This window comes from Fusarium oxysporum, chromosome XI (assembly GCF_013085055.1).
Source record: "Fusarium oxysporum Fo47 chromosome XI, complete sequence".
NCBI classification, from domain to species: Eukaryota; Fungi; Ascomycota; class Sordariomycetes; order Hypocreales; family Nectriaceae; genus Fusarium; species Fusarium oxysporum.
Window position 1 is genome coordinate 36,989 of NC_072850.1, and position 19,536 is coordinate 56,524.

Below are 19,536 nucleotides of genomic sequence, written 5' to 3' on the forward strand. Positions count from 1 at the left end.
GCAATGGATGTTGTTGCTAAGGTCTAGGGTAGCTAAGTTATTAAACTCTACAGGGGTCAACCGATGGAAACGCGACGCGTTTCGTGTTTTAGGTTTTCTAATTTCATGAGTGCGGTACAAGAAACGCAGTGCGTTTCCATCGGGGAAATATGGGGCGAAAATGCTAGACGATGATTGGTTAAAAACAGGAAACGCAATGCGTTTCTGCTGATAATTCTTGAGTAGGGCACCGAGGCTGGGGATGGATGAGGATCCCAACAGGCTATCTGTTGGATCTATGGCAACTACTGATGCTGAACTCGATGCGAACTGAGCTTGCGATTGACTTTGATGGACCTGAAGAGGACCTCGGTGATTATGTCTGGCCTGGAGATCTGGCTCTTAACAATACAGGGTCATATTCGGAGATTCGCCAATTCTTGAAGCACTACAGTGGCCAATCCCCACGCCGTTCATTAGAATGCGACAAAGAAGCTTAGAGGACACTATTGTATTCGACTTTGTCTTCCACCCGAGGCTATGATACACAAATAAACTCATACCCCAACCCAACTTAGGGGCAGCCTCCTGTCTTCGTCTCTCTAGCTATACTCGTCAAAGCGCGATCATTTGTTGTCTCCTCAAAATGCGGTATGGCAGCGTGCCACTGGTTCACACATGTATTGTCTACACTCTTGGGATTCGAAATCTACTTGATGCAGTGATATGCGGCAGTCATTTCCTCAAAGCTTAAAAGTAAAGGTAATAGGAGAGGTAACATTTTTAAGCAAAAGTAGAATACAACGCTAACTAAACCACCTCCCAGATAGATATCACTTTTCTGAAAGCATGTTGGTAGGTGTCTGTGTCCTTCTTCCAGTTTAATTATCGACCTCGCTCAATGGCACGATTTGCAAGTGACGCTATCTAGAAGGCCAACATTCGTGAATGGTGAACACGGTGATCACGGCGAGTATATTTTATGTTCTATATTCTATGTACAATTGTCCACTGACTCTAACCGGGACCTAACACTACACAGATACAAATGGTCTTACGGATCAGCATTCTGTACGTTGTTTACCCGAGCTCCGTTAAGGTCAAAGTTGATTTGAAAAGCCTGGGGACCAGGGCTGTATTCTTGATCACCCCAGCTGCTCCCTGCTGGGGGCAGGTTTCCGTTCCTGGCGATGGGCCAGATCCTCGCTAGGTTAGCAGATCTAAAAACGCCCGCCTGGTGAAGCCCCATGCCCTGACAGATGTCAAATTAGTGACCGCCCGCTGCAAGTAAATGGAGCACAGATACGTACAAACTCATTAATAAGAACAGCCAATTGTGGATCCCGATTGGCGGTAATTAAATCGTTGATCTGAGAAGTATAGTCGCGGCCAAGATAAAAGGCTGGCCCTGGCGCTGGTCCGTGTTCCGGAATCCTGCAGTTGAAAGGTTCTCGTCGCTGGTTGTAGTTCGTCAGAGCTCCTGTGTTAGAACTGCCGCCAGCGTATGAGCTGCTGTATCTGAATCAGAAACATATTAGCACTATAATACCCATCAGGTAGAAGGCGTACTTACACCCACTCGGCTCGGTAATCAACTGGTCCTCTGTAGCCTCGAGGAGGATTTGGCCGATGGGTACCCTGACTGTGATACATGCCAAAGGACGAGACACCAAGGTAGTAATCGTTCACGCCGCTCGGCTCCGTCCAGAAGGTGTTGGCATCTAAAGGGATGTGGAAATGAAAGACAACCCATCGGTCTACGGCGTTCCGGTGACTGCGATCGCGGTACAGGTTTCGATACGAGTTGGCTGGATCTTCTACACCAGGAGAGGGTCCAATCCAGTAAGCTACCTCAAGAATGACTTGACGGCTCGTTGGGCTCGCGGGGAGCCAGCGCAAATAATGCAAGCTTAGGTGGCCGGCTTTGATTGCTTGGAAAATATATGCAGCACTTGGCTGGACCCCGCCTTTGCCCCGATCTGTCATAACGTTGACATTGATAGTCCGAGCTTGAATATCTCGCTTTTGAGCTTCAGAGCCGGTGCTCGACGGAACCTCACAAAGAGCTGCTGGAACTGTAGCTAGGTTTTCCAAACCTTCTCTTGACTCGGCGAGATCACAGAGTGCCATCCTGGCGACAGCTCTGCCGGAGTACCTGGGTCGGCCATTCCAGTCGCTCTGATACAGCAGCTGCTGAAACGTGGTGAGGTTGGCAGCGCTTTGGGCATACCCAGCTGCCCTAACGTCCCTGTTGTAAATCTCCGTCAAATCCAGGCGTGGTTCTCGAGACGTGACCCAAACTCCCATGATGGGAAGGAGCACAGCTAGAACCGCTGAATTGTCTGTAGCGCGACCCAGGAGAAGATTCCGTGCGCTGAGCCCCTCATCGGTACTCAGCCCATCATCGCCGCCGAACTCAATCTCTTCGTCAGGACAGACGGGATCTCTGAGAAATCTTTGCAGCGCATAGTCAAACTCCTTTGCGTCCTTGTCCTGGTACACTATAATGTCGCGCTCGTCCTTGTCAGATTCCTTGTCGCCAGCGCAGCAATATGCTTCAAAGCCGTAGGTGCACTTGTCAGTATGTGCAAGGTAGCCAGAGGTACTCCATGACGTGCTGATATCCTGCGCAGCGATGCGAGTGGACCCATGGGGACAGGTATTAGTACAAGCCTGTTCATTGGGGAACGATACCTCATGGCCAACCCACTCACAGTTCTTGAAAGGCTTGGGAGTCTCAGTGCAGCAGTAATTGTACTTCTTGCCTTTCTTGCAACTCTTCTGACCACCAAAACCGCCTCGAGATCCCACAACAAAGGACGAGAAGCCTTTGGGACACGTGGAGTCGTCGTCGTCGTAGCAATCTACTGTCCATCCGCACTTGGACCAAGGCCCAGTGGAATCAGTAGCTTCACAACAAGCGGTCTGCCACCCGGACTTCTTGCAACCTTGGTGATGAGTGCCGACCGCGACTTCACCTGCGTTACAGCCAACCGGACAATGGTCGTTGCCTTGGTATCCTCTCCATTGACACTTTGGTACCTTGGAAGACTTGGGGCAGCAAAGCGTCTGTACCTGATCTTGACCCGGCAAGCATTCTGTGGCGTCCAGCATAATCTCCGAGTCCTTGCCGCCGCGAGCGATCTCCGTATAGCCGCTGGGGCACGTCTGACCGCAGTTGGTAAAGTAACAGAAGTCCTGGGAATCCTCTCTCTTATCAGGTAGTTTGATAGTAAGGCCGCTACCAGAGTCAACGTTGACCTTGATACCAAGTGCTGCTGCTAGTCCGTTGGAGTAGGAATGCTTGTCGTCGTCATAGTCGACAGCCCAGACCAGCACGCCACTCAGGCACTGAGACTTGAGAAAGTTGGCCTTAAGCTTCCACGTATCCCTGTCATCGTACGAAACCCATTGATCGTTGTTCCATTGGATCGTCTTGATGGCAGCGTCCTTGTACAGCTTGGGCCTGAGCTTCTTCTCACGAATGAGATCTGAGATCTCACTGTTAAACAGGATTCCAGCTTCACCGCTGCACCCAGCATCTCCTGCTGAAAGGTATGGGCAACCAGGCTCAGAACAGGATGAGCTTGCCAGTGTAACAGATCGGCCGTAGAATGCCAAGCCCAGCACAACCTTAGACGGAGAGACCTTGTTACGCCAGAGAAGATCTAACGAGCTCGTGATCTCAGTCAAGTTGGTATGCGCTCCAACAAACGCGCCCGTCCACTTGTTACCGATATCCCATGCTCCATGAAGATCATAGCTCATAACATTGAACCAGTCCACAGATGGTTCAATGTTCTCTAGATCAAAATGTTGGAGATACCAGTAACTAGTGGGAAGAGTAACAGAAAGGCCATACTTGTAGTCACCAAGAGCGGACTTGAGTCGCTTCAAGAACCTTGGATAGGCCTTGAAGTCAGACTGACGGCCACTGCGGTCTTTATCAACTGGATACTCCCAGTCGATATCAATGCCAGTAAAGCCCCAAGTCTGCATGAAGAGGGTCAAGCTAGCAAAGAAGACGTTCTGACGTGTCTCGTCGGCATTGACCAAGTCTGAAAAGGTTGTCGCTGTTGGAGAACCCTTGTCAGAAAAGGCCCAGCCGCCAATAGACAACCAGAGCTCTTGACCCGAGTCTCGAGTCTTGAGTGAAGACAATTGAGAGTAAAGTTGTTGATCTCCTGCATTGGCGGGCACGACCTTGAACGATTTGGGGTCGATACTACCGAATGCAAAGTAGATGTGGGTGTAAATGCCCTGAGGGAAAGCGTCGGGGATCATGGGGTTGCATTTGCGGGTTGCACCACCAGAGCCATAGTAACCGATCACACGCTTGACTGACTGAGAGCCAATGTTACAGGAGGGTCTCTTGACAGTTTCTTTGCCGCAGAACTCCTCAGTGGTACCGCAGAAGCCAAACTTGCTGCAACACACATTGAGGGGACACTTGGTAGCGTTGAAGTACTGCGAATCCCACTTGCCTGGATTGCATTCAGCTTTGTAGGTACAGCTGTTGATGCACTTGGCCTTGCTGCAGTAGTCTGGACCAGTGCCGCAGACATTATTGGTACCACAGCAACCGACCTCGCAGGGCTTGTTCTTGTCGCAGTGTATGTCTTCTGCGACCGTGAACGGGGTCGAGGTGAGCAGTAGAGCAACCAGACTGGTTGCCCACGTCAACCTCATAATGAAGATAAGAACGAGTATTGTTTAACCAAAAGAAAGATGATGTCTAAGTGGAAACGTGTATCAAAAGAGTGACAATAAATGAGCGATTGTATAGACAAATGAAGAACAAAGAGTGACAAGGCAATTGATCAGCTGCGACTCGACCATTGCTTGACATAGGCAATAATTACAAAGGCAGTAGAATATTTATCTTGAATAACACTTTTACTCGAGTACAACCGGAGAAGGCCCCCTGTGTTGTCCCATTTCGGAAAGAAGTTTACCCTCGGCGTCACGGACCCTTACAGCGGGAACATGCTTGACTCGAAGGTTAATTTCATGACTAACTTGCGCAGCGAGCAAGCTGAAACAGTAATTTCTGCAGTTCGGTCATTTACTGGGAGTCTTTGTTCCATTATGGAGTAGTAAGCTTTGGCAAAAAGCATTTCACACCCTAGTTATCGGCTTCAACGTGCCGAACATTGCCTTGATCCGCGAGTCCATCACCTTCTTCGCCTTGGCTTTGACCTGGAAAAGGCTATTCCGTGCGTCTTTTGTTGGTCCTCAGTGTTTTTTCGGCCTGAAGTCGTTACGATTATGGATACCTGTTGGTTCTCATGATGCTAGTACTCTTTGGGGCCGCGGAACATATATTCTCGGTCTTGGCGGGATCCATCTCCCGGTGTTTGCTCGAGTTGTTGGTCGCACGCTTTTCTATGGTTGGCCAAATTATGGTCAATGGAGCAAAAGCGGGTATTGTAGATCCCTGGTCTTCGTTCTTTCACACCTCAACAAGGGTACCAACCAGGGTCAACGGCTAAGGTAGCATGGGTAAACCTTCTCACGATATCCATTAAACGAGATCCACAGACAGTGACGGAATTACCCGCTCCAACGCGTTACGTTACATTAATCACGAGTAGCGATTATCGCTGTGGCATCGATCAGTGGGTATGGTCAGATCATGCCAGGGCCTCGGACAGTTTTGGCAACCTGTAGAGAACCTAGTGGGCCTCATGTCAGGTACTTCTGTCGAGTGACATGCTTTATGATGCCAAGTCGGCAACATCTTCCATCCATGATTTTAATGATTGAACTGCCATATTGGGATCAAGAGACCTACTAAGCCGCCTTTTTATTCTATGCCCCATGCTTGGCTTGATTTCGTTTCAGGAACGAGTTTATTGAGACAGTTACTCAGTTCATGACGTTGCAATCTCATAAAGGTTGTTCATTCTTCTTCTGTGTCAATTAGCTGTTAGCCTCTATTTGCTTCAGTCCCTCCTTTGACGCTTTCTTGTCACTCTTTCATATTTTCTTACACTGCACGATGTGGGCCACCCGCAACCACTGCCATGGCCTCCTTGGTGGCCTCGCCATCCTCACCAAGTTGGTTGATGCTTCTGGTCTCGCAATGTTCCCCCAAGGTTCCCTTTCGAGCGCGGGACTATCGTCCGTCTGCGAGGCCACTCTCTACCAATCCATCAACTGCGCCGATGAGACTGCAGACCTGGCGGCTAATGGATATCTCGACAGTGATGATCCAGCCGTGACCAAGCTAGTGTGCCGCTCGACCTGTGGAAGTGCTATTGGACACATGCGCACAAAGGTTGCTTCAGCTTGCGGTACTGAAGAGATGGTCCCTGGTATGTCTTATGTCCACATGGTTGATAAGCTCTGGGGCAGTTGGAACCAGACTTGCTTCACCGACCCCAAGACAGGAGAGTTTTGTCATGGCAAGTGTGCTTCTAGCAAATATCCTTCTTTGCTCTATGCTAATTCTATTAGACGTCATTGCCGCGTTTCCAGAGGTCGACGATGTCTCTAAACTGTCAAAGTCTGACTTGTGTTCTTACTGTAACGTTGAGCAGTACAAGATCATGCAAGCTGACGCTTACAGTGGAGCTTACGATGAGTACGCGCAGTCTAACTATAAGTACGTTGCGAAGGCCTGTGACCTGAAGGTGGACAACTTCAACCCCACAGATAGTGCATTTAATGTTACGAACCCCGATGCCAGCAGCGAGGTTTGTGTGTCTGGTAAGATATACGGAGCCAAAGCTGGTGATAGCTGCGACTCAATCGCGCTATCTCAGGGAGTGTCAGCGGCGACCATGTATTACATCAACTCCAACATCTTCGATTGTACTAAGATCGCTGTTGGGACCAGCCTCTGCCTTCCGCTCACCTGCACCAAGATTTACCGGGTACAGAAGGGTGATACCTGTCTCGACATCGCCTTGAACAACGGTATTATGAGCGACCAGCTTCTGTCATACAATTCGCAGCTCAACTGGAACTGCACCAATTTACACGATGCGGATCCCTACTGGGGTAGTACCTTGTGTGTTTCGACACCTGGGGGTATATATGCTGGGCAGCCACTTAATAACAACACTGCGAACACTGACCCTCAACGCATTGATCCCCCTGCTGGTGCGACCGTTGCCAATGGCACTACCTTGGAGTGTAGCCATTGGCTCACATACGATGGTGGCCTCAGCTGTACGCAGATTTGTCTTGCAAATGATGTTGCCATCAACCTGTTTACTGAGATCAACCCATCTCTGAACAAGACCACTTGTGACGAAGATTTGAAAGCCGGCAATGCTTACTGCGTTAAGCCTATTACTGGATGGGATCTACCTGCCTTTACTAAGACTGCTACCGGCCAAGCGACGGCCACCAAGTCTGCCTCCCCTTCAGGCACCAAATCCACTGCTGCTACTGCTTCGGCACCGCAGACTTCGACCAGCGAAAAGGTACCGAGCCCTACGCAACCTGGTATCGTCGATAGTTGCAACCAGTGGCATTACGTTGATAATGGCGACGGGTGCTATTCTATCGCTGAGACGTACCATATCAATTTAGCAGACTTTTACAAATGGAATTCCAAGGTTGGCAATGACTGTTCTGGTCTCTGGCTGCACTACTATGTCTGTGTTGGAGTTGCATCCTGATTTAGATGCAGTGCTTAAGGGCGTGGATCCGTTAGTGGGCGGCTGGGTGGACGGCTTTTGGCGGGGCGTGTAATTAGTTAGACATTACTCCGTACTGTGTGTGCGTGCTCCGTAATAATTTGAGCTTGAGGTGGGCTCTGCTCTGACTCTTCGCCGAATGGTCTAGTCTGCTATATTTGATTGGCTGTCAATAATCCTGCTCAACTCCACTGATTCCAGGTACCAAATATGAACCTATACACCGCACTTAATAACTCCCAGCGAACACTTTTCTCTCTCCTTCAACGAACTCATTCATCCACAAACATGGTATCCTCCCTCCTCACTAAGGCCGTGTCGCCATATGGTAAATTTACGGAGAGACCCATCAACAGATTTAACTCATCTGGACCTCCTTTCGACGTGCCGGTGACCATAACTGATCGCGATGGTACTCTTATTCATGAACACGAAGGCATGGGCCTTCTTTACGCGATAATTATTAATAACGACGTTGAATTCCTCGAAAAATACTTTTCTATTGACCGTCGGGCTATTCCAAACCTATTCGAGCTTCCTGATGACGATGAGGCCATTTGTGACATCGGCGACTGGTTCTGCGCCGCAGCCGAAAGTGGCAGTCTTGGCACACTCCAAACACTTTTGAAATACGCCACAAAAGGCCTCGATACGACGAAACCGATCAGATTGATCAGAGCCAATTTCCATCTCTTGAATGTCGCCGCCCAATTCGGTCAAATTGAGATTGTGCAATGGCTCCTCGAGACCCAGCCAGTATACGCCAGCATTCACGATCGAGACCTCAGAGGCTTTACAGCGCTTGCGGCAACTGCGGATCTCTTTTCATTTGGATATTATCTTTCCCCAGCCTGGAATGAGATCTGTTATGCGAACAATGAGGCGATAATGAATCTACTGCTTGATCATGGTGCCTGCGCTTCTGATGTTGTCCACCCGACGAACGATAAGGGTCAAATGCGCCCTAGTGTTCTAACTTTGGCTGCGCAGTGGGCAAGTACCGATTTACTTGGGAGACTCATCGATGGAGGCGCCGATATCCATTACAAGGTAGCAATAGGCTCCTGGGACCTGGGCTTTGGGTCTCAACGTGATTTACCCGTCAAGGTGGAGGTCACTGCACTGTTTCTTACATCCTTTCGTGCAAATCCCAGCGGCGTCAAGACTTTGGTTGATCGCAGAAATGATGGAGTTAGTATCTCAGACATGGTGTGCTCTCCAGACTGCGTTGGAAGCCTCCCTCTTCACTGGGCGGCTCGAAACCAATTACCAGATGCGCCTAGTGCCATCCCAGCATCGATACTCCATGAGAGAGCTGGAAATATCACCCGCACCATTGAACAGCTCTTAGATTTCGCTCCCACTACAGTCAACACCCAAGACAACGACGGAAATACAGCATTGCATTACGCCACCCAATACTTCGGCAAGAATGGCAAGATGTATACACCTGTCTTCGAACTCCTATGCGGCCGGGGCGCGGATGCAACCCTTCGCAATTACAAGGGCGAGACGCCTCTGCATACTTTATTCCAGAGCTATAACGACGACGCACCTATTGATCCAGTCACTGTATCGCTTTTGCTCGCCCACGGCGCCAAAACTACAGACGTTGATGATGCTGGAAACACGCCACTGCATGCTGCGTGCTCTAGCGTAAAGTTTGGTAGCGATACTATCTCACTCTTGCTCCAGCATGGGGCTGACCCTGCTCTGCGAAACTCCAAGCAAGACACACCTATCCATAGGATTGCTTATTTTTGTTGCCCTCAAGACAAGTCACGCAGCGAAGCGGCTGAGCTTATGAGAGCACAAGATGATATACTAAATACAATGGTGAAAGCTGGAGGCGCGCAACTGATGGACCTCCAAAATGCAGCTGGGAAGTCAGCTCGACAGATGTATGAAGATTCCAGGGCGGAGTGGCTTGAGGGTCCTCGTGGGGAATAGAAGTTGGGGTCGTGGAGCTGCTGGGAGGATCACTTCACTCGTCTCGAACTCAAAGCAGTTCCAACGAAACGCGGGCACCGGGAAAAGGTGTCAAGTGCAATAGCGCATCAGCCCAAGAGACCAAGAAAAGTGAGTCAGTAGAATATAGAATACACAGCTAAGTTCTAAAAATCCAATGTCTCATCCGTCAACATACCGCGACGTCTTGTTCCCTTCCATCCATCTAGACCCCAACACATACATAATACTTTGCCCATAGCCCAGTGCATTTGGCACCAATCGCCGGATTCCACTTGACCAATTGTGCCATGGTGATCTTGTAGTACTTCTGAATCGAGTCGCATGTTGTCGTAGAGGCGACTGGATGGAACTTCTTACAGTTGCTTACCATGCCTGACTGGATGGGTGACGGCGTCTTAACACCAGTGCTGGGCTTGGTTGGGGTACCGCCGATTACACCAACGCAGACATTATAATTAGCCCAAAGACCCGTACACTTCGAGCCAACAGCAGGGTTCCACTTCGCAAAGTCTTCCATTGAAATCTTGTAGTAATTCTGAATGGAATCGCAAGTCGTGCTCTTGGTCACCATGTGAAACTTGTTGCAATTGCTCACCATCCCGTTCTGGATAGGTGGAGGCGTCGAGATGCCGTTTGGAGATTTGGTGGTAGCGGCAGCGGGTTTAGCGGTGGTCTTGGTGGGGGGCTTCCAACCGACTGTGGCAACGCAGACCCAATAATTGGTCAACAATGCTGTGCAGTCCTTGCCAACAGCGGGGTTCCACGAGAGGAAGGTCGAGAGCGGGAGGTTGTAGTAGTTCTCGATGGAGGTGCAGGTAGTGGTGGACTTGATCTGGTGGAACTTTTCACAGTTCTTGACCATGCCATTCTGAATGGGTGAAGGCGTTTCAATCCCGTTCGCGGGCTTGGTCGAAGTGGGTTTAGCGGTCGTTGTCGTGGCTGACTTGTACCCCTCAACGCTAATACAGACCCAGTAATTCGCCCAGAGGCCACTACAGTCCTTTCCAACGGCCGGGTTCCACGCAAGGAACTGGGCAAACGGCAGCTTGTAATATGACTCGATCGAAGAGCAGGTGGTAGTCTTGGCGACTTGGTGGAATTTGTTGCAGTTCTTCGCAATGCCTTCTTGAATGGGCGAAGGGGTCTCAACGCCGCCAGTCGCCGTTGGCTTGGGCGATGCCGCAGAGGGCTTCACAGTAGGTGTCCCGGGAATGCCGACACAGTAGTAGTAGTTGGCCCAAATACCGCTGCAGTCTTTGCCAACAGCTGGATTCCACTTGAAGAAGGTATCAAAGTCAAATGTCCCATAACTAGCCACGATCTTTGCACATGTTTCACCTTTGGCAGCCTGGTGAAACGCGGTGCAGCTCTCAATGATTCCCTCCTGGGTAGCAGTCGGCTTTGTGGGGCCTGTTGGCTTGGTTGTAGACTCAGCTGTTCGGGTCGCGGGAGAAGTAGGCGTTCCAGGAACGCCGACACAATACCAAGTGTTAGCCCAGATGCCACTGCAGTCTTTGTCAACTGCGGGATTCCACTTGTAGAAGTCATCAAAGTCAAAGGTCTTGTAGTCAGAAATGATCTTGGCACACGTATCTCCCTTCTTGGCCTGGTAGAAGGACGTGCACGTGTCGATAAGCCCAGCCTGAGTCGGACTAGGCTTAGAGTCCTTGGTCGGCTCAGGTTCGGCGGCTTGAGTGGTCGTAGTCTCTCCCTTGCGAGGAATACCGTTGTTGACCTCAACGCAGTATGAGTGGCCAAACTGCATGCCGCTGCAATCGTCTTTGACGCTGGGGTTCTATTACACGTTAGTGACGCCTTCTCCGGAATTGCCTTTCACGTACGTATTCGACAAACTGCGAGTGCTTAAGATTCCAGCCCTCTTCGAGGTAAGTACAATCTTGGTAGTCCTCTTCCTTTGTTTCCCACCAGGTGCAGTCGGATGGCTGCCCCGGGTCAACTTGGCCATCTTGTCGTCGGAGTCTTTGGCCTCGCGATGCAGTGACTCCGACGGCTAAAATGCCGTGAACAAAGAGAGTTGACAAGTGCATGATAGATAATGAAACCAGTGACGATTAAAGATTAATTGACGAGTATGATTGAGATGATGTTCAGGCAGTTCTTGCTGTCATTAAGATATTTAAGTAAATCTTTTCTACCCCGATTCTTGTCACCGACCATTGTAAGCTACATTTTCGCTCCTTGATAATACCTCACCTTTTGTCAACCACGGGCATTTCGCTGCATGGTTCATCGTGTAACAGAAAATCGAACCATTGCACAAGCCAATGCACGGTTTCCTAGCTCTTGCAGCTTCACGAGAACCAACAGCCGTTATGCAGGTTCTTTTGCAAGAGAACGGGGCACCGGGGAGTCATCGCCAAGAACATTCAATATTGTGAGCTGAAACCTCGGCGCAAGCTTGTCGGGCAGATTTGTGTCCCTGCATGTCTTGTCGTCCTCCGCAGCTCGGCATTACAAAGGCTCCTGTCCGGAATAGAGCGAGCCGAGCCAAGCATCTTAGGAGCACGTTTTCATCCGGAGGAAAGCTATGCGGGTCGTTGATGGGTCTAGCAGACAAGTCCCGTTGCGGCTGAGCTCGGTTAATCCTTGACCTGCCCATCACCCGTGCAGTCCCCGCTTCGTTCACGCTGAATGTCACTGTTTGCATGAACCAACAGTCAAATCGCGAGACACCTTCCTAAGCTGGACACAAACACGGCGGTCAGGTCACATTCTGACTCGAGATTTTGCCTGTATTTTCGGAAGCTTATTCTGATGGGCCAGGAACGTTTGTCCGGCTAATTAGCTCAAGTGGGATTTAACCGAGGTCGAGAAGCCTTGATGCTTGCATCGCAAGGACAAAGTGTGCATGCTAATGATAACCATAATTTTTAAAGCTATTCTAGAAGAGTTATAGGGAGATGATTGTGAAAATTCCTTATTGAGAGTTTGGATGTCACCAATGAAGATTCTTCTGGACCAGCCCTGTAAGCTACAGATACACAGATGTGGCTGGCAGGATGATCTGCATCCTTCGGATGTTAAAATTAGTGTCTAAAAGTCTCTGGACGCTGCCCCGCCAACAGACAACCCACCAGATAAAATTAGACTGACCTTTAATTATAAATACAGCTAAAACTTCAATAATTCTTATTAGAAATGGATAGAATTTTATCTGTCTTATTAGAAATGGATAGAATTTTATCTGTCTTATGCATAAAGCGTTAAAGAAACTATGAATTCATAGATATAGTTAAGGCTCTTATTATGTAAGCTATAGAGGGCGGGAAGTCTTACCAGGCTGTCGCTCGCAAGGCAAGATATTTGTCAGACATTACGTGTATTCGGTTCATTGATGTGAATTGGTGTGTATTCATGTTGTGTTCTGTTGAAATCTACCCCTTAGAGGTTTTACCATTTCGGCTGTAATCTTAAAGTATCCCTGCTTGCACGTGAGGCCCCAGCACCTGTTCAACAATATTCACTGTAAATAATCGCGAATATTATTTAACGCTAGAAAACTCTATGAACTCTAGAAAATAAACTAAGATCTAGACGTCCCCAAAAACTCACAATTTAGCAGATTTAGTATATATTAGTTTTATTAAAATGCGACCGGCAGATTATATATAAAAAGCTTATTAACTTTCTAGGTAGTAATCTCTTATAAATAATACTACACTATATTATATGCCTTTATTATAGTTACAAATGGAGGGCTATATAGCGGATACTACTATTTAAGGAAACCGTAGCTTAGTGACCTTCTTAGTATTAAGCTTAAAGGGAAGATATTAAAGAATTATTAGAGGTATATCGATTTAAAGTTTACAGATAGACGCCGCTCAGGAACCTTTTACTTAATATGTGACGGTTGGGTTTCCAAACAGGTAAACTAGTCCGTACTAGGTTTATGTTTGCAGATAACGTAGGGCGTGATGCTGAGCGATGCGAAGTGTCACGTTTCTTAATGATCAAGTAATGCGTGTTAGGCTTATTGATGTAAAGATGCTTTATTGATAGCTGGTGAGCTAAGTTCTATGAAAGTGCAAATGAATGTGTTCTATATACTACTGTGTGTGATGTGAGGACGACGATATGTGCGGACGCTGTCGTCCTTGGGACGCTTCGTTCCATGGGACGACGGCGTCCCTACGCTGGTCGTCCCTGCATGGTTGCATCGTGATTGGTTCTTGAAAGGAGTGAAATTGTGGGGTACACGTGACGTAACCGCTGGGGTCGTAACACGATCTCTCCCCTCCGTTGGGCCTCGTCCTCGAGACCTGCATACCCTGTCCATCCCGAATTTCACTTGGTGCGTTCTAACCTAAACCTTTCATCATCATGTCGCGAAATGTCTGACCGTGTCTCCAAACAGTATTCTCGCAAGACCCACGCGGAACGTGAGTTAGAAAAATTAAAAAAGGAGCGTGACGTTGCCAAACTTGCTGAGTCCGTTGCGTTGTCCGGCGAGCAAGCGGATATGCCGTGCACCCGTTGTTTTAGGGCAGGTAATGGGGACAAATGTTTGATGTCTCCCGATTCCAGTCGTTGTAGCGAATGTGTGCGCAAGAGAAAACCTTGTGATGGTACGCGGGTGGCGTCCTCTCGTGAGTTCTTTTCTGTGTTTTCTTGTTTGTCGCTGATTGCTTTTAGTATCTTCCCTTATGAAGCAGGAGAAGAAACTGGAGGTGGATGAGGATGAAGCGAGCGATGACCTTTTGAAGCTTCATGAGGAAATGGCGGCCTTGCAATCTCGTCTTGCTGCGGCTGCTGGGCGTCTGTCTCGTATCCGGAAGATTCGTGCTAGGGTGAAGGAGAAACGTTCTGAGGCCACTCGCCGTGGTCTCCAAGAAGTCGAGAAGGAGGATGGTATCTTGTCCATGTTGGATGCTCATGAAGATGCCGTGGTGCGTGATCTCCAGGTGGATCATGTTCCTAATGATGTTGACTGGTCTTCTCTTGGTTTGGGGGATGATTTTCTGAACGCATCGCCTTTGTTTGATTTTGGTGAAAGTTCTTCAGGAGCCGCTGGGCACCAACAAGGTGCTTAGTTGGTTCCCACGTATTCTCGCTTTCTGGGTAGTTTTTCCATTTCACCAAGTATTCCTTTCTGCCGTTTTCTTTGCGCATCTTCCTGATTTCTTCTGCTTCGTATACCTCTGGTCCTGTGATTTGTCGGGGTTCGTTGCCGGTCTTGACATGTATTGTGTCGGCGGCTGATTCTAACATCGAGATATGGTAGATTGGGTGACATCTGATGTTCGGGGGTAGATCTAATTCGTATCTGTCTTCCCCTGTCTTCCGTTTGATCTTAACTGGTCCTAGGTACTTGTAGTCCAGTTTGTGACTTGGTCGGTCTGTTTTGATGTTTTTGGTGGATAAGTAGACCATGTCCCCTTCCTTAAAGGTTGGTCCCTTCAACCTTTTAGGGTCATAGTGTCTCTGCATCCTTTTTCTGACGAATTCTAGCTCTGTCTTGAGTTCGTCGTGTATTTCCTTCAGCTTGTCGCTTGCGATAATGGCTGCGGGGTTCACATTCTTGGGTTCTTGAGCGTCGTAGTACGCGTTTGGGGTGAATCCGGCGTTTGCGTCGAACGGCGTGAGTTTCGTACTTTCGTTGTAGGCGGTGTTGTAGGCTAGCTGGGCGTTCGGTAGTTTCTCAACCCAGTTATCCTGTTCGTAATTGATGTAACACCGAAGGTACTGTTCTAGCACTTGGTTCATTCGTTCTGTCTGTCCGTCTGCCTGTGGTCTGAAAGCCGTTGTGAGCCGGTGTTTGACTCCCATGAGTGCCATAAGCGATTGCCAAAATTTAGAGGCAAATGTCGGTCCTCTATCCGATAGGATTTCCTTGGGTAATCCTCGTTCTCTTACTACCCTGTCGTAGAAAATGTAGGCCATGACTTCTGCGTCCGTTGCCTCTCTGTAGGGTAAGTAGATTGAGAATTTCGTGAGTCTGTCCACGATAACCATGATACTGTCGTAAAAGATTCCGGTTGAGGGGTCTTCAGATAACGGTAATTTAGTTATGAAGTCCATAGTGATTGAACTCCATGGTCGTTCTGCAACTTCGATTGGTTGTAGTTCTCCGTAGGGTTTGTGTCGTCGTGCTTTCGTTCTAGCACAGACATCGCATTGTTTGACAACCTCTTCTACTACCTTTCGTGTCGTGCGATATCCTTGCTGTAATAGCCGTTTCAGGGTCTTGGTGACCCCTGGGTGTCCATGTAGTGGATGTGCGTGGAATTCTTGGATAAACTCTTGTGGATCTCCTGGAATTTCTTTGGTGTCTGCTGCTTGTATCCATCCCAATGTTTGCATTTGTTGGGTGAATCGGTATTCTCCCTTTTCGTTCTTTTCTAGCACTTGTTCTCTTGCTTTGGTAGTGCCAGTGTCGTAATCTGGTCGTCGACTGATTGCGTCTGCTCTTCCATTTTCGGATCCCTTGCGGTGGATGATTACAAAATCAAATTCGCATAGGTACTCTGCGTAGCGTAATTGTCGTCGGTTGAGTTCGTGTGTCGTGGCGAAGTACGAAATATTTTGATGGTCGGTGTAAACCTTGACCTGATGTCTACTTCCCATTAAGTAATGTCTGAACTCCTTGAAACAGTTGACAATTGCTAAGAACTCCTTGTCGTAGATTGGATAGTTAAGTTCTGCTCCGTGCAACTTGTGTGAATAGAAGGCAATAGGGTGCAATTTTCCTGTGTCGTCTCGTTGACCGATTTGCCCTCCTAGTGCGAAATCCGATGAATCCGTCTCTAGTTCGATTTCCTTGTCGGGATCGAACATCGCTAGTACGGGTTCGCTGAGGATTGATTGTTTGAGCCCGTCGAAGGCTTCTTGTGCCTTGTCGTTCCAGGTGAAGGGCTTATCCTTCTTCGTAAGTTCTGTTAAGGGGTTCGCGATCTTGCTGAAGTCCTTAATGAATCGTCTATAGTAGTTGGCAAAGCCTAAGAAGGCTTGCGTTTCTTTGACGTTGTTGGGTACTTTCCATTCTGCTACCGCGGATATCTTCTTCTTTTCCATTCGGATTTCTCCGGGTGTGATGGTGTGTCCCAGGAAGTCTACCTTCGTAACGTGAAAGTGACTTTTCTCTGGTTCGACCAATAGCTTGGCGTCTTGTAGTGTTTTCAAGACCTTGTGGACGTGTTCCTTGTGTTCTTTTTCGTTGTCCGAGAAGATTAGGATGTCGTCCAGGTAACAGACTACAAAGATGTCGAGGTATTGTCGAAGTACGCTGTTGATCATCCGCTGAAACGTTGCGGGTGCGTTGGTGAGACCGAAAGGCATTACCAGGTATTCGAACAGTCCGAATCTGGTTCTGAACGCCGTCTTCCATTCGTCTCCTTCCTTGATACGGATGAGGTTGTACGCGCCTTTAAGGTCTAGAGCTGTGAAGATCTTTTTGCCTTGTAACCGATCCTTGAGTTCCGTGATGAGCGGAAGCGGGGTTCGATCTTTGATGGTTTTCGCGTTGACCGGTCGGTAGTCGATGACGGGTCTATCCTTTCCGTTTTTTTTTGGTACAAAGAACATGGATGATGCTGAGGGTGAACTAGATTCCCTGATATAGCCTTTTGCTAGCATCTCGTCGATGTATTCCTTCTGTACTCGTAGCTCTTTTTCGTTGAGCGAATACAACTTCTGAAATGGTAAGTTGTCGTCTGTGAGATTGATTTCGTGGTCCCATTGGCTGTGTTCGGGGACTCCTGTTTCTAATTCTTCTCTGAACAGTTTGTCGTATATCCGGTATTCTTTCGGAATGTTTTTTAGTCGGTCCTGGCTTGTCGTTGGTGGTTCGTCCTTTCTTGGATCTTGTTGTTGGAGAATGCCTAGGATTTCTGTTTTATTTCTTTGGCCTTTCTTGTGCTTGTGTCGTACTCCTTTTGGAGGTGGTGGAATCTTTGTTCCATGCCGGTCCACGCTTTCTCCTTTAGTCGTGGATTGAGATCTCTTCTTGCTCATCGTGATCGTTTTACTATCGCTGTCGGGGTCACTGGGGAAAGTGATCTGGCCGGTCCTCCAGTCGATGTGCGGGTTTTGTCGTCTAAGCCAGTTCATACCAAGTAGAATGTCCATATTCTCTCCCAAAGGTATGATGTCGAAGCTTATCCCTTGATTCTTTCCTCCGATACGGACCTTGAGGTGATCAATCTCTTGATCCACAATACCGTTGTTGTAATCAAAGTACTGTCCTTCCGCATTCACAAGTCGGTATGACAGTCGCTTCTTCTTCCATGGTAATCCTAGCTTTGTGACTATTCTTGGGTCGATGAAGTTCTTCTTTGCTCCACTATCGATCCATGCGTTTAGCCATCTTCCCTTGATCTGAGCTCGTAGCACTAGGCGATCGGGTTTGTTGTCTTGTGTGGCTCCCAGAGCACTTGTAGGTACGGGTCTTGTCCGTCCTTGTCTGGCGCTTTCCTGTGGCTCTGTTGTTACAGGAAGCGTATCTCTTTTCCCGAGGCGTCCTTGTGAGTTTGTTCGCAGTCGCTGTCTGCGCATTCTTCGCCGTCGGTGCAATCGTTGCTGAATTCGTCGTCGAATAGTCGCTGTTGAAAGCGTATTTCCAATTCTTCGTATTGTTTTTCAGATGTCTTTAGACGTGCTTCATATTTTTCGGATTCCGTCATCTGTCTGTCATGTAACGCTCCGATGTTTTCGAGGTATAGTTGGTGACATTTTTCCGGATCCGTACATCCTTCGATGTGATCCACCTCGCTTAGTTCTTGTCGTTCTTTCATGAGTTCTAACTCATATCTGCACCATCGTCGCCATGCTTTCTTTTGTTCGTCTGTTGGCTTCCCTCTGGTGTCGTGAGGTTTTTTGAAGAATTCCTCTATGGCTTCGAGTTCGCTGTCTGGCATCGTGTCCTCCGAACTGGTGTCGTCGATTGAAGCCTGATCGAATCCTTCGCCGAAGTCGATGGATTTGAAGGTGCTTCCTTGTTTCGCACATTCTTTCAAGGTCAAGGCTTCGAGTTCTTTTTCAACTTCTGTGATTTCCAGCGTCATTTGCTTGATTCCTTCGCAGAGGTTCTTGTTCTTTTGGATCTCGCGATAGTACGGCATATGGAACCGTAATTCCACTACTCCGAGATTTTCGTACCATAGGTGTACTAGGTATCCTTCTGTTTCAGTTGCTAGGTAGGGCTTGTCGTTCGGTGTGCCAGGAATCGTCACAGGAAAGCAGTCGTTGTCTTCCTTGTTTTGTCTATGTTCCTTACACCAATGATATTTGCATGAGAGCCACGATAGTTCCTCATGTTCTGAATGCGTTGGAAATGTTCTTACATCGTCCTTGACGTTGAACTTTGGTTCCCTGTGGAGTGGGTTTGTAGCAGTGTCCATGTGGTAGGCGCGTATGTTCAGGGGTGCGAGTTTGTTTGTTTCGCCATGTTCTCTGGCTTCCTGGGTGTACCTGTCTTCGGGTGAGGTCCACATCCTGCTGCCTGTTTCGTCGAACAGTTGTTCGTAGGGTTGTTGCCATTTCTGTTCCAGGCGTTCATCTTGTTTGCGGAGGTATCGTGCGGTTTCTCGTGCTACTCCTCCTCTGTGTCCCATGTGGCGGGATTGTCGATGGTGGTAGGTGCGGATCTTTGCTCCTGCCTCTCGTGCCTTTTGGAATGCCTGCTCGGTGTCTTGTAGGGTGACTCTAACTGGGATATCATCCACTTGTTTGAGTACTTCGGGTTGCTTGCCCTTGTTAGGGGTAGCGTCCTTCCCTTGTAGACCCTCTAGGTATTCCTTTGTTCCTTGTTTTGAGAGTCTTTGTTCTCTCATCATGCCTAGGGTTTCGGTGGGTGCATCTTGTGTGCTATTCTTCTTGTCTTGCTTGTATTTTCTGTGTCGGGCGTTTGTTCGTTCTCTGTATTCAGGATCGTCGCGAAGTTTCTGTTTTCTCCTTTCGTTGTATTCTGCCATCCTTT

At 48.4% G+C, this 19,536-nt stretch overlaps 4 protein-coding genes across 4 annotated transcripts; 2 read left to right on the plus strand and 2 right to left on the minus strand.

The window, feature by feature from the left end:
- Nucleotides 1–926: 926 nt before the first annotated feature.
- On the minus strand, nucleotides 927–4,752 carry FOBCDRAFT_191604 (uncharacterized protein). The gene is made up of 3 exons (XM_054707346.2): nucleotides 1,553–4,752; nucleotides 1,290–1,497; nucleotides 927–1,231 (listed from the first exon to the last, which is right to left on the minus strand). Exons 1-3 carry the CDS (start codon nucleotides 4,666–4,668, stop codon nucleotides 1,034–1,036), a joined length of 3,522 nt encoding a protein of 1,173 aa, XP_054563321.1. The 5' UTR covers nucleotides 4,669–4,752; the 3' UTR covers nucleotides 927–1,033.
- Nucleotides 4,753–5,884: 1,132 nt separating this feature from the next.
- Nucleotides 5,885–7,757, plus strand: FOBCDRAFT_233103 (uncharacterized protein). The gene is made up of 2 exons (XM_059609915.1): nucleotides 5,885–6,386; nucleotides 6,439–7,757. Exons 1-2 carry the CDS (start codon nucleotides 5,981–5,983, stop codon nucleotides 7,608–7,610), a joined length of 1,578 nt encoding a protein of 525 aa, XP_059468018.1. The 5' UTR covers nucleotides 5,885–5,980; the 3' UTR covers nucleotides 7,611–7,757.
- Nucleotides 7,758–7,864: 107 nt separating this feature from the next.
- Nucleotides 7,865–9,807, plus strand: FOBCDRAFT_233104 (ankyrin repeat-containing domain protein). The gene has a single exon (XM_059609916.1). The coding sequence runs from the start codon at nucleotides 7,917–7,919 to the stop codon at nucleotides 9,576–9,578; it is 1,662 nt and encodes a 553-aa protein (XP_059468019.1). The 5' UTR covers nucleotides 7,865–7,916; the 3' UTR covers nucleotides 9,579–9,807.
- Nucleotides 9,788–11,777, minus strand: FOBCDRAFT_324005 (uncharacterized protein; the record flags this gene model as incomplete). Its single annotated transcript, XM_054707348.2, has 3 exons — nucleotides 9,788–11,394; nucleotides 11,441–11,610; nucleotides 11,756–11,777. 3 exons carry the CDS (start codon nucleotides 11,775–11,777, stop codon nucleotides 9,802–9,804), a joined length of 1,785 nt encoding a protein of 594 aa, XP_054563323.2. The 3' UTR covers nucleotides 9,788–9,801.
- Nucleotides 11,778–19,536: the final 7,759 nt, after the last annotated feature.

Excerpts from the sequence above, each read along its gene's own strand:
- FOBCDRAFT_191604 (XM_054707346.2), bottom strand. The coding sequence starts at position 4,668 with ATGAGGTTGACGTGGGCAACCAGTCTGGTTGCTCTACTGCTCACCTCG. Across the intron at positions 1,498-1,552 it reads GATTACCGAGCCGAGTGGGT|ATACAGCAGCTCATACGCTG; the intron begins GTAAGTACGCCT and ends TTTCTGATTCAG. Across the intron at positions 1,232-1,289 it reads CTGTTCTTATTAATGAGTTT|GGCATGGGGCTTCACCAGGC; the intron begins GTACGTATCTGT and ends GACATCTGTCAG.
- FOBCDRAFT_233103 (XM_059609915.1), top strand. The coding sequence starts at position 5,981 with ATGTGGGCCACCCGCAACCACTGCCATGGCCTCCTTGGTGGCCTCGCC. Across the intron at positions 6,387-6,438 it reads GACAGGAGAGTTTTGTCATG|ACGTCATTGCCGCGTTTCCA; the intron begins GCAAGTGTGCTT and ends TAATTCTATTAG.
- FOBCDRAFT_233104 (XM_059609916.1), top strand. The coding sequence starts at position 7,917 with ATGGTATCCTCCCTCCTCACTAAGGCCGTGTCGCCATATGGTAAATTT.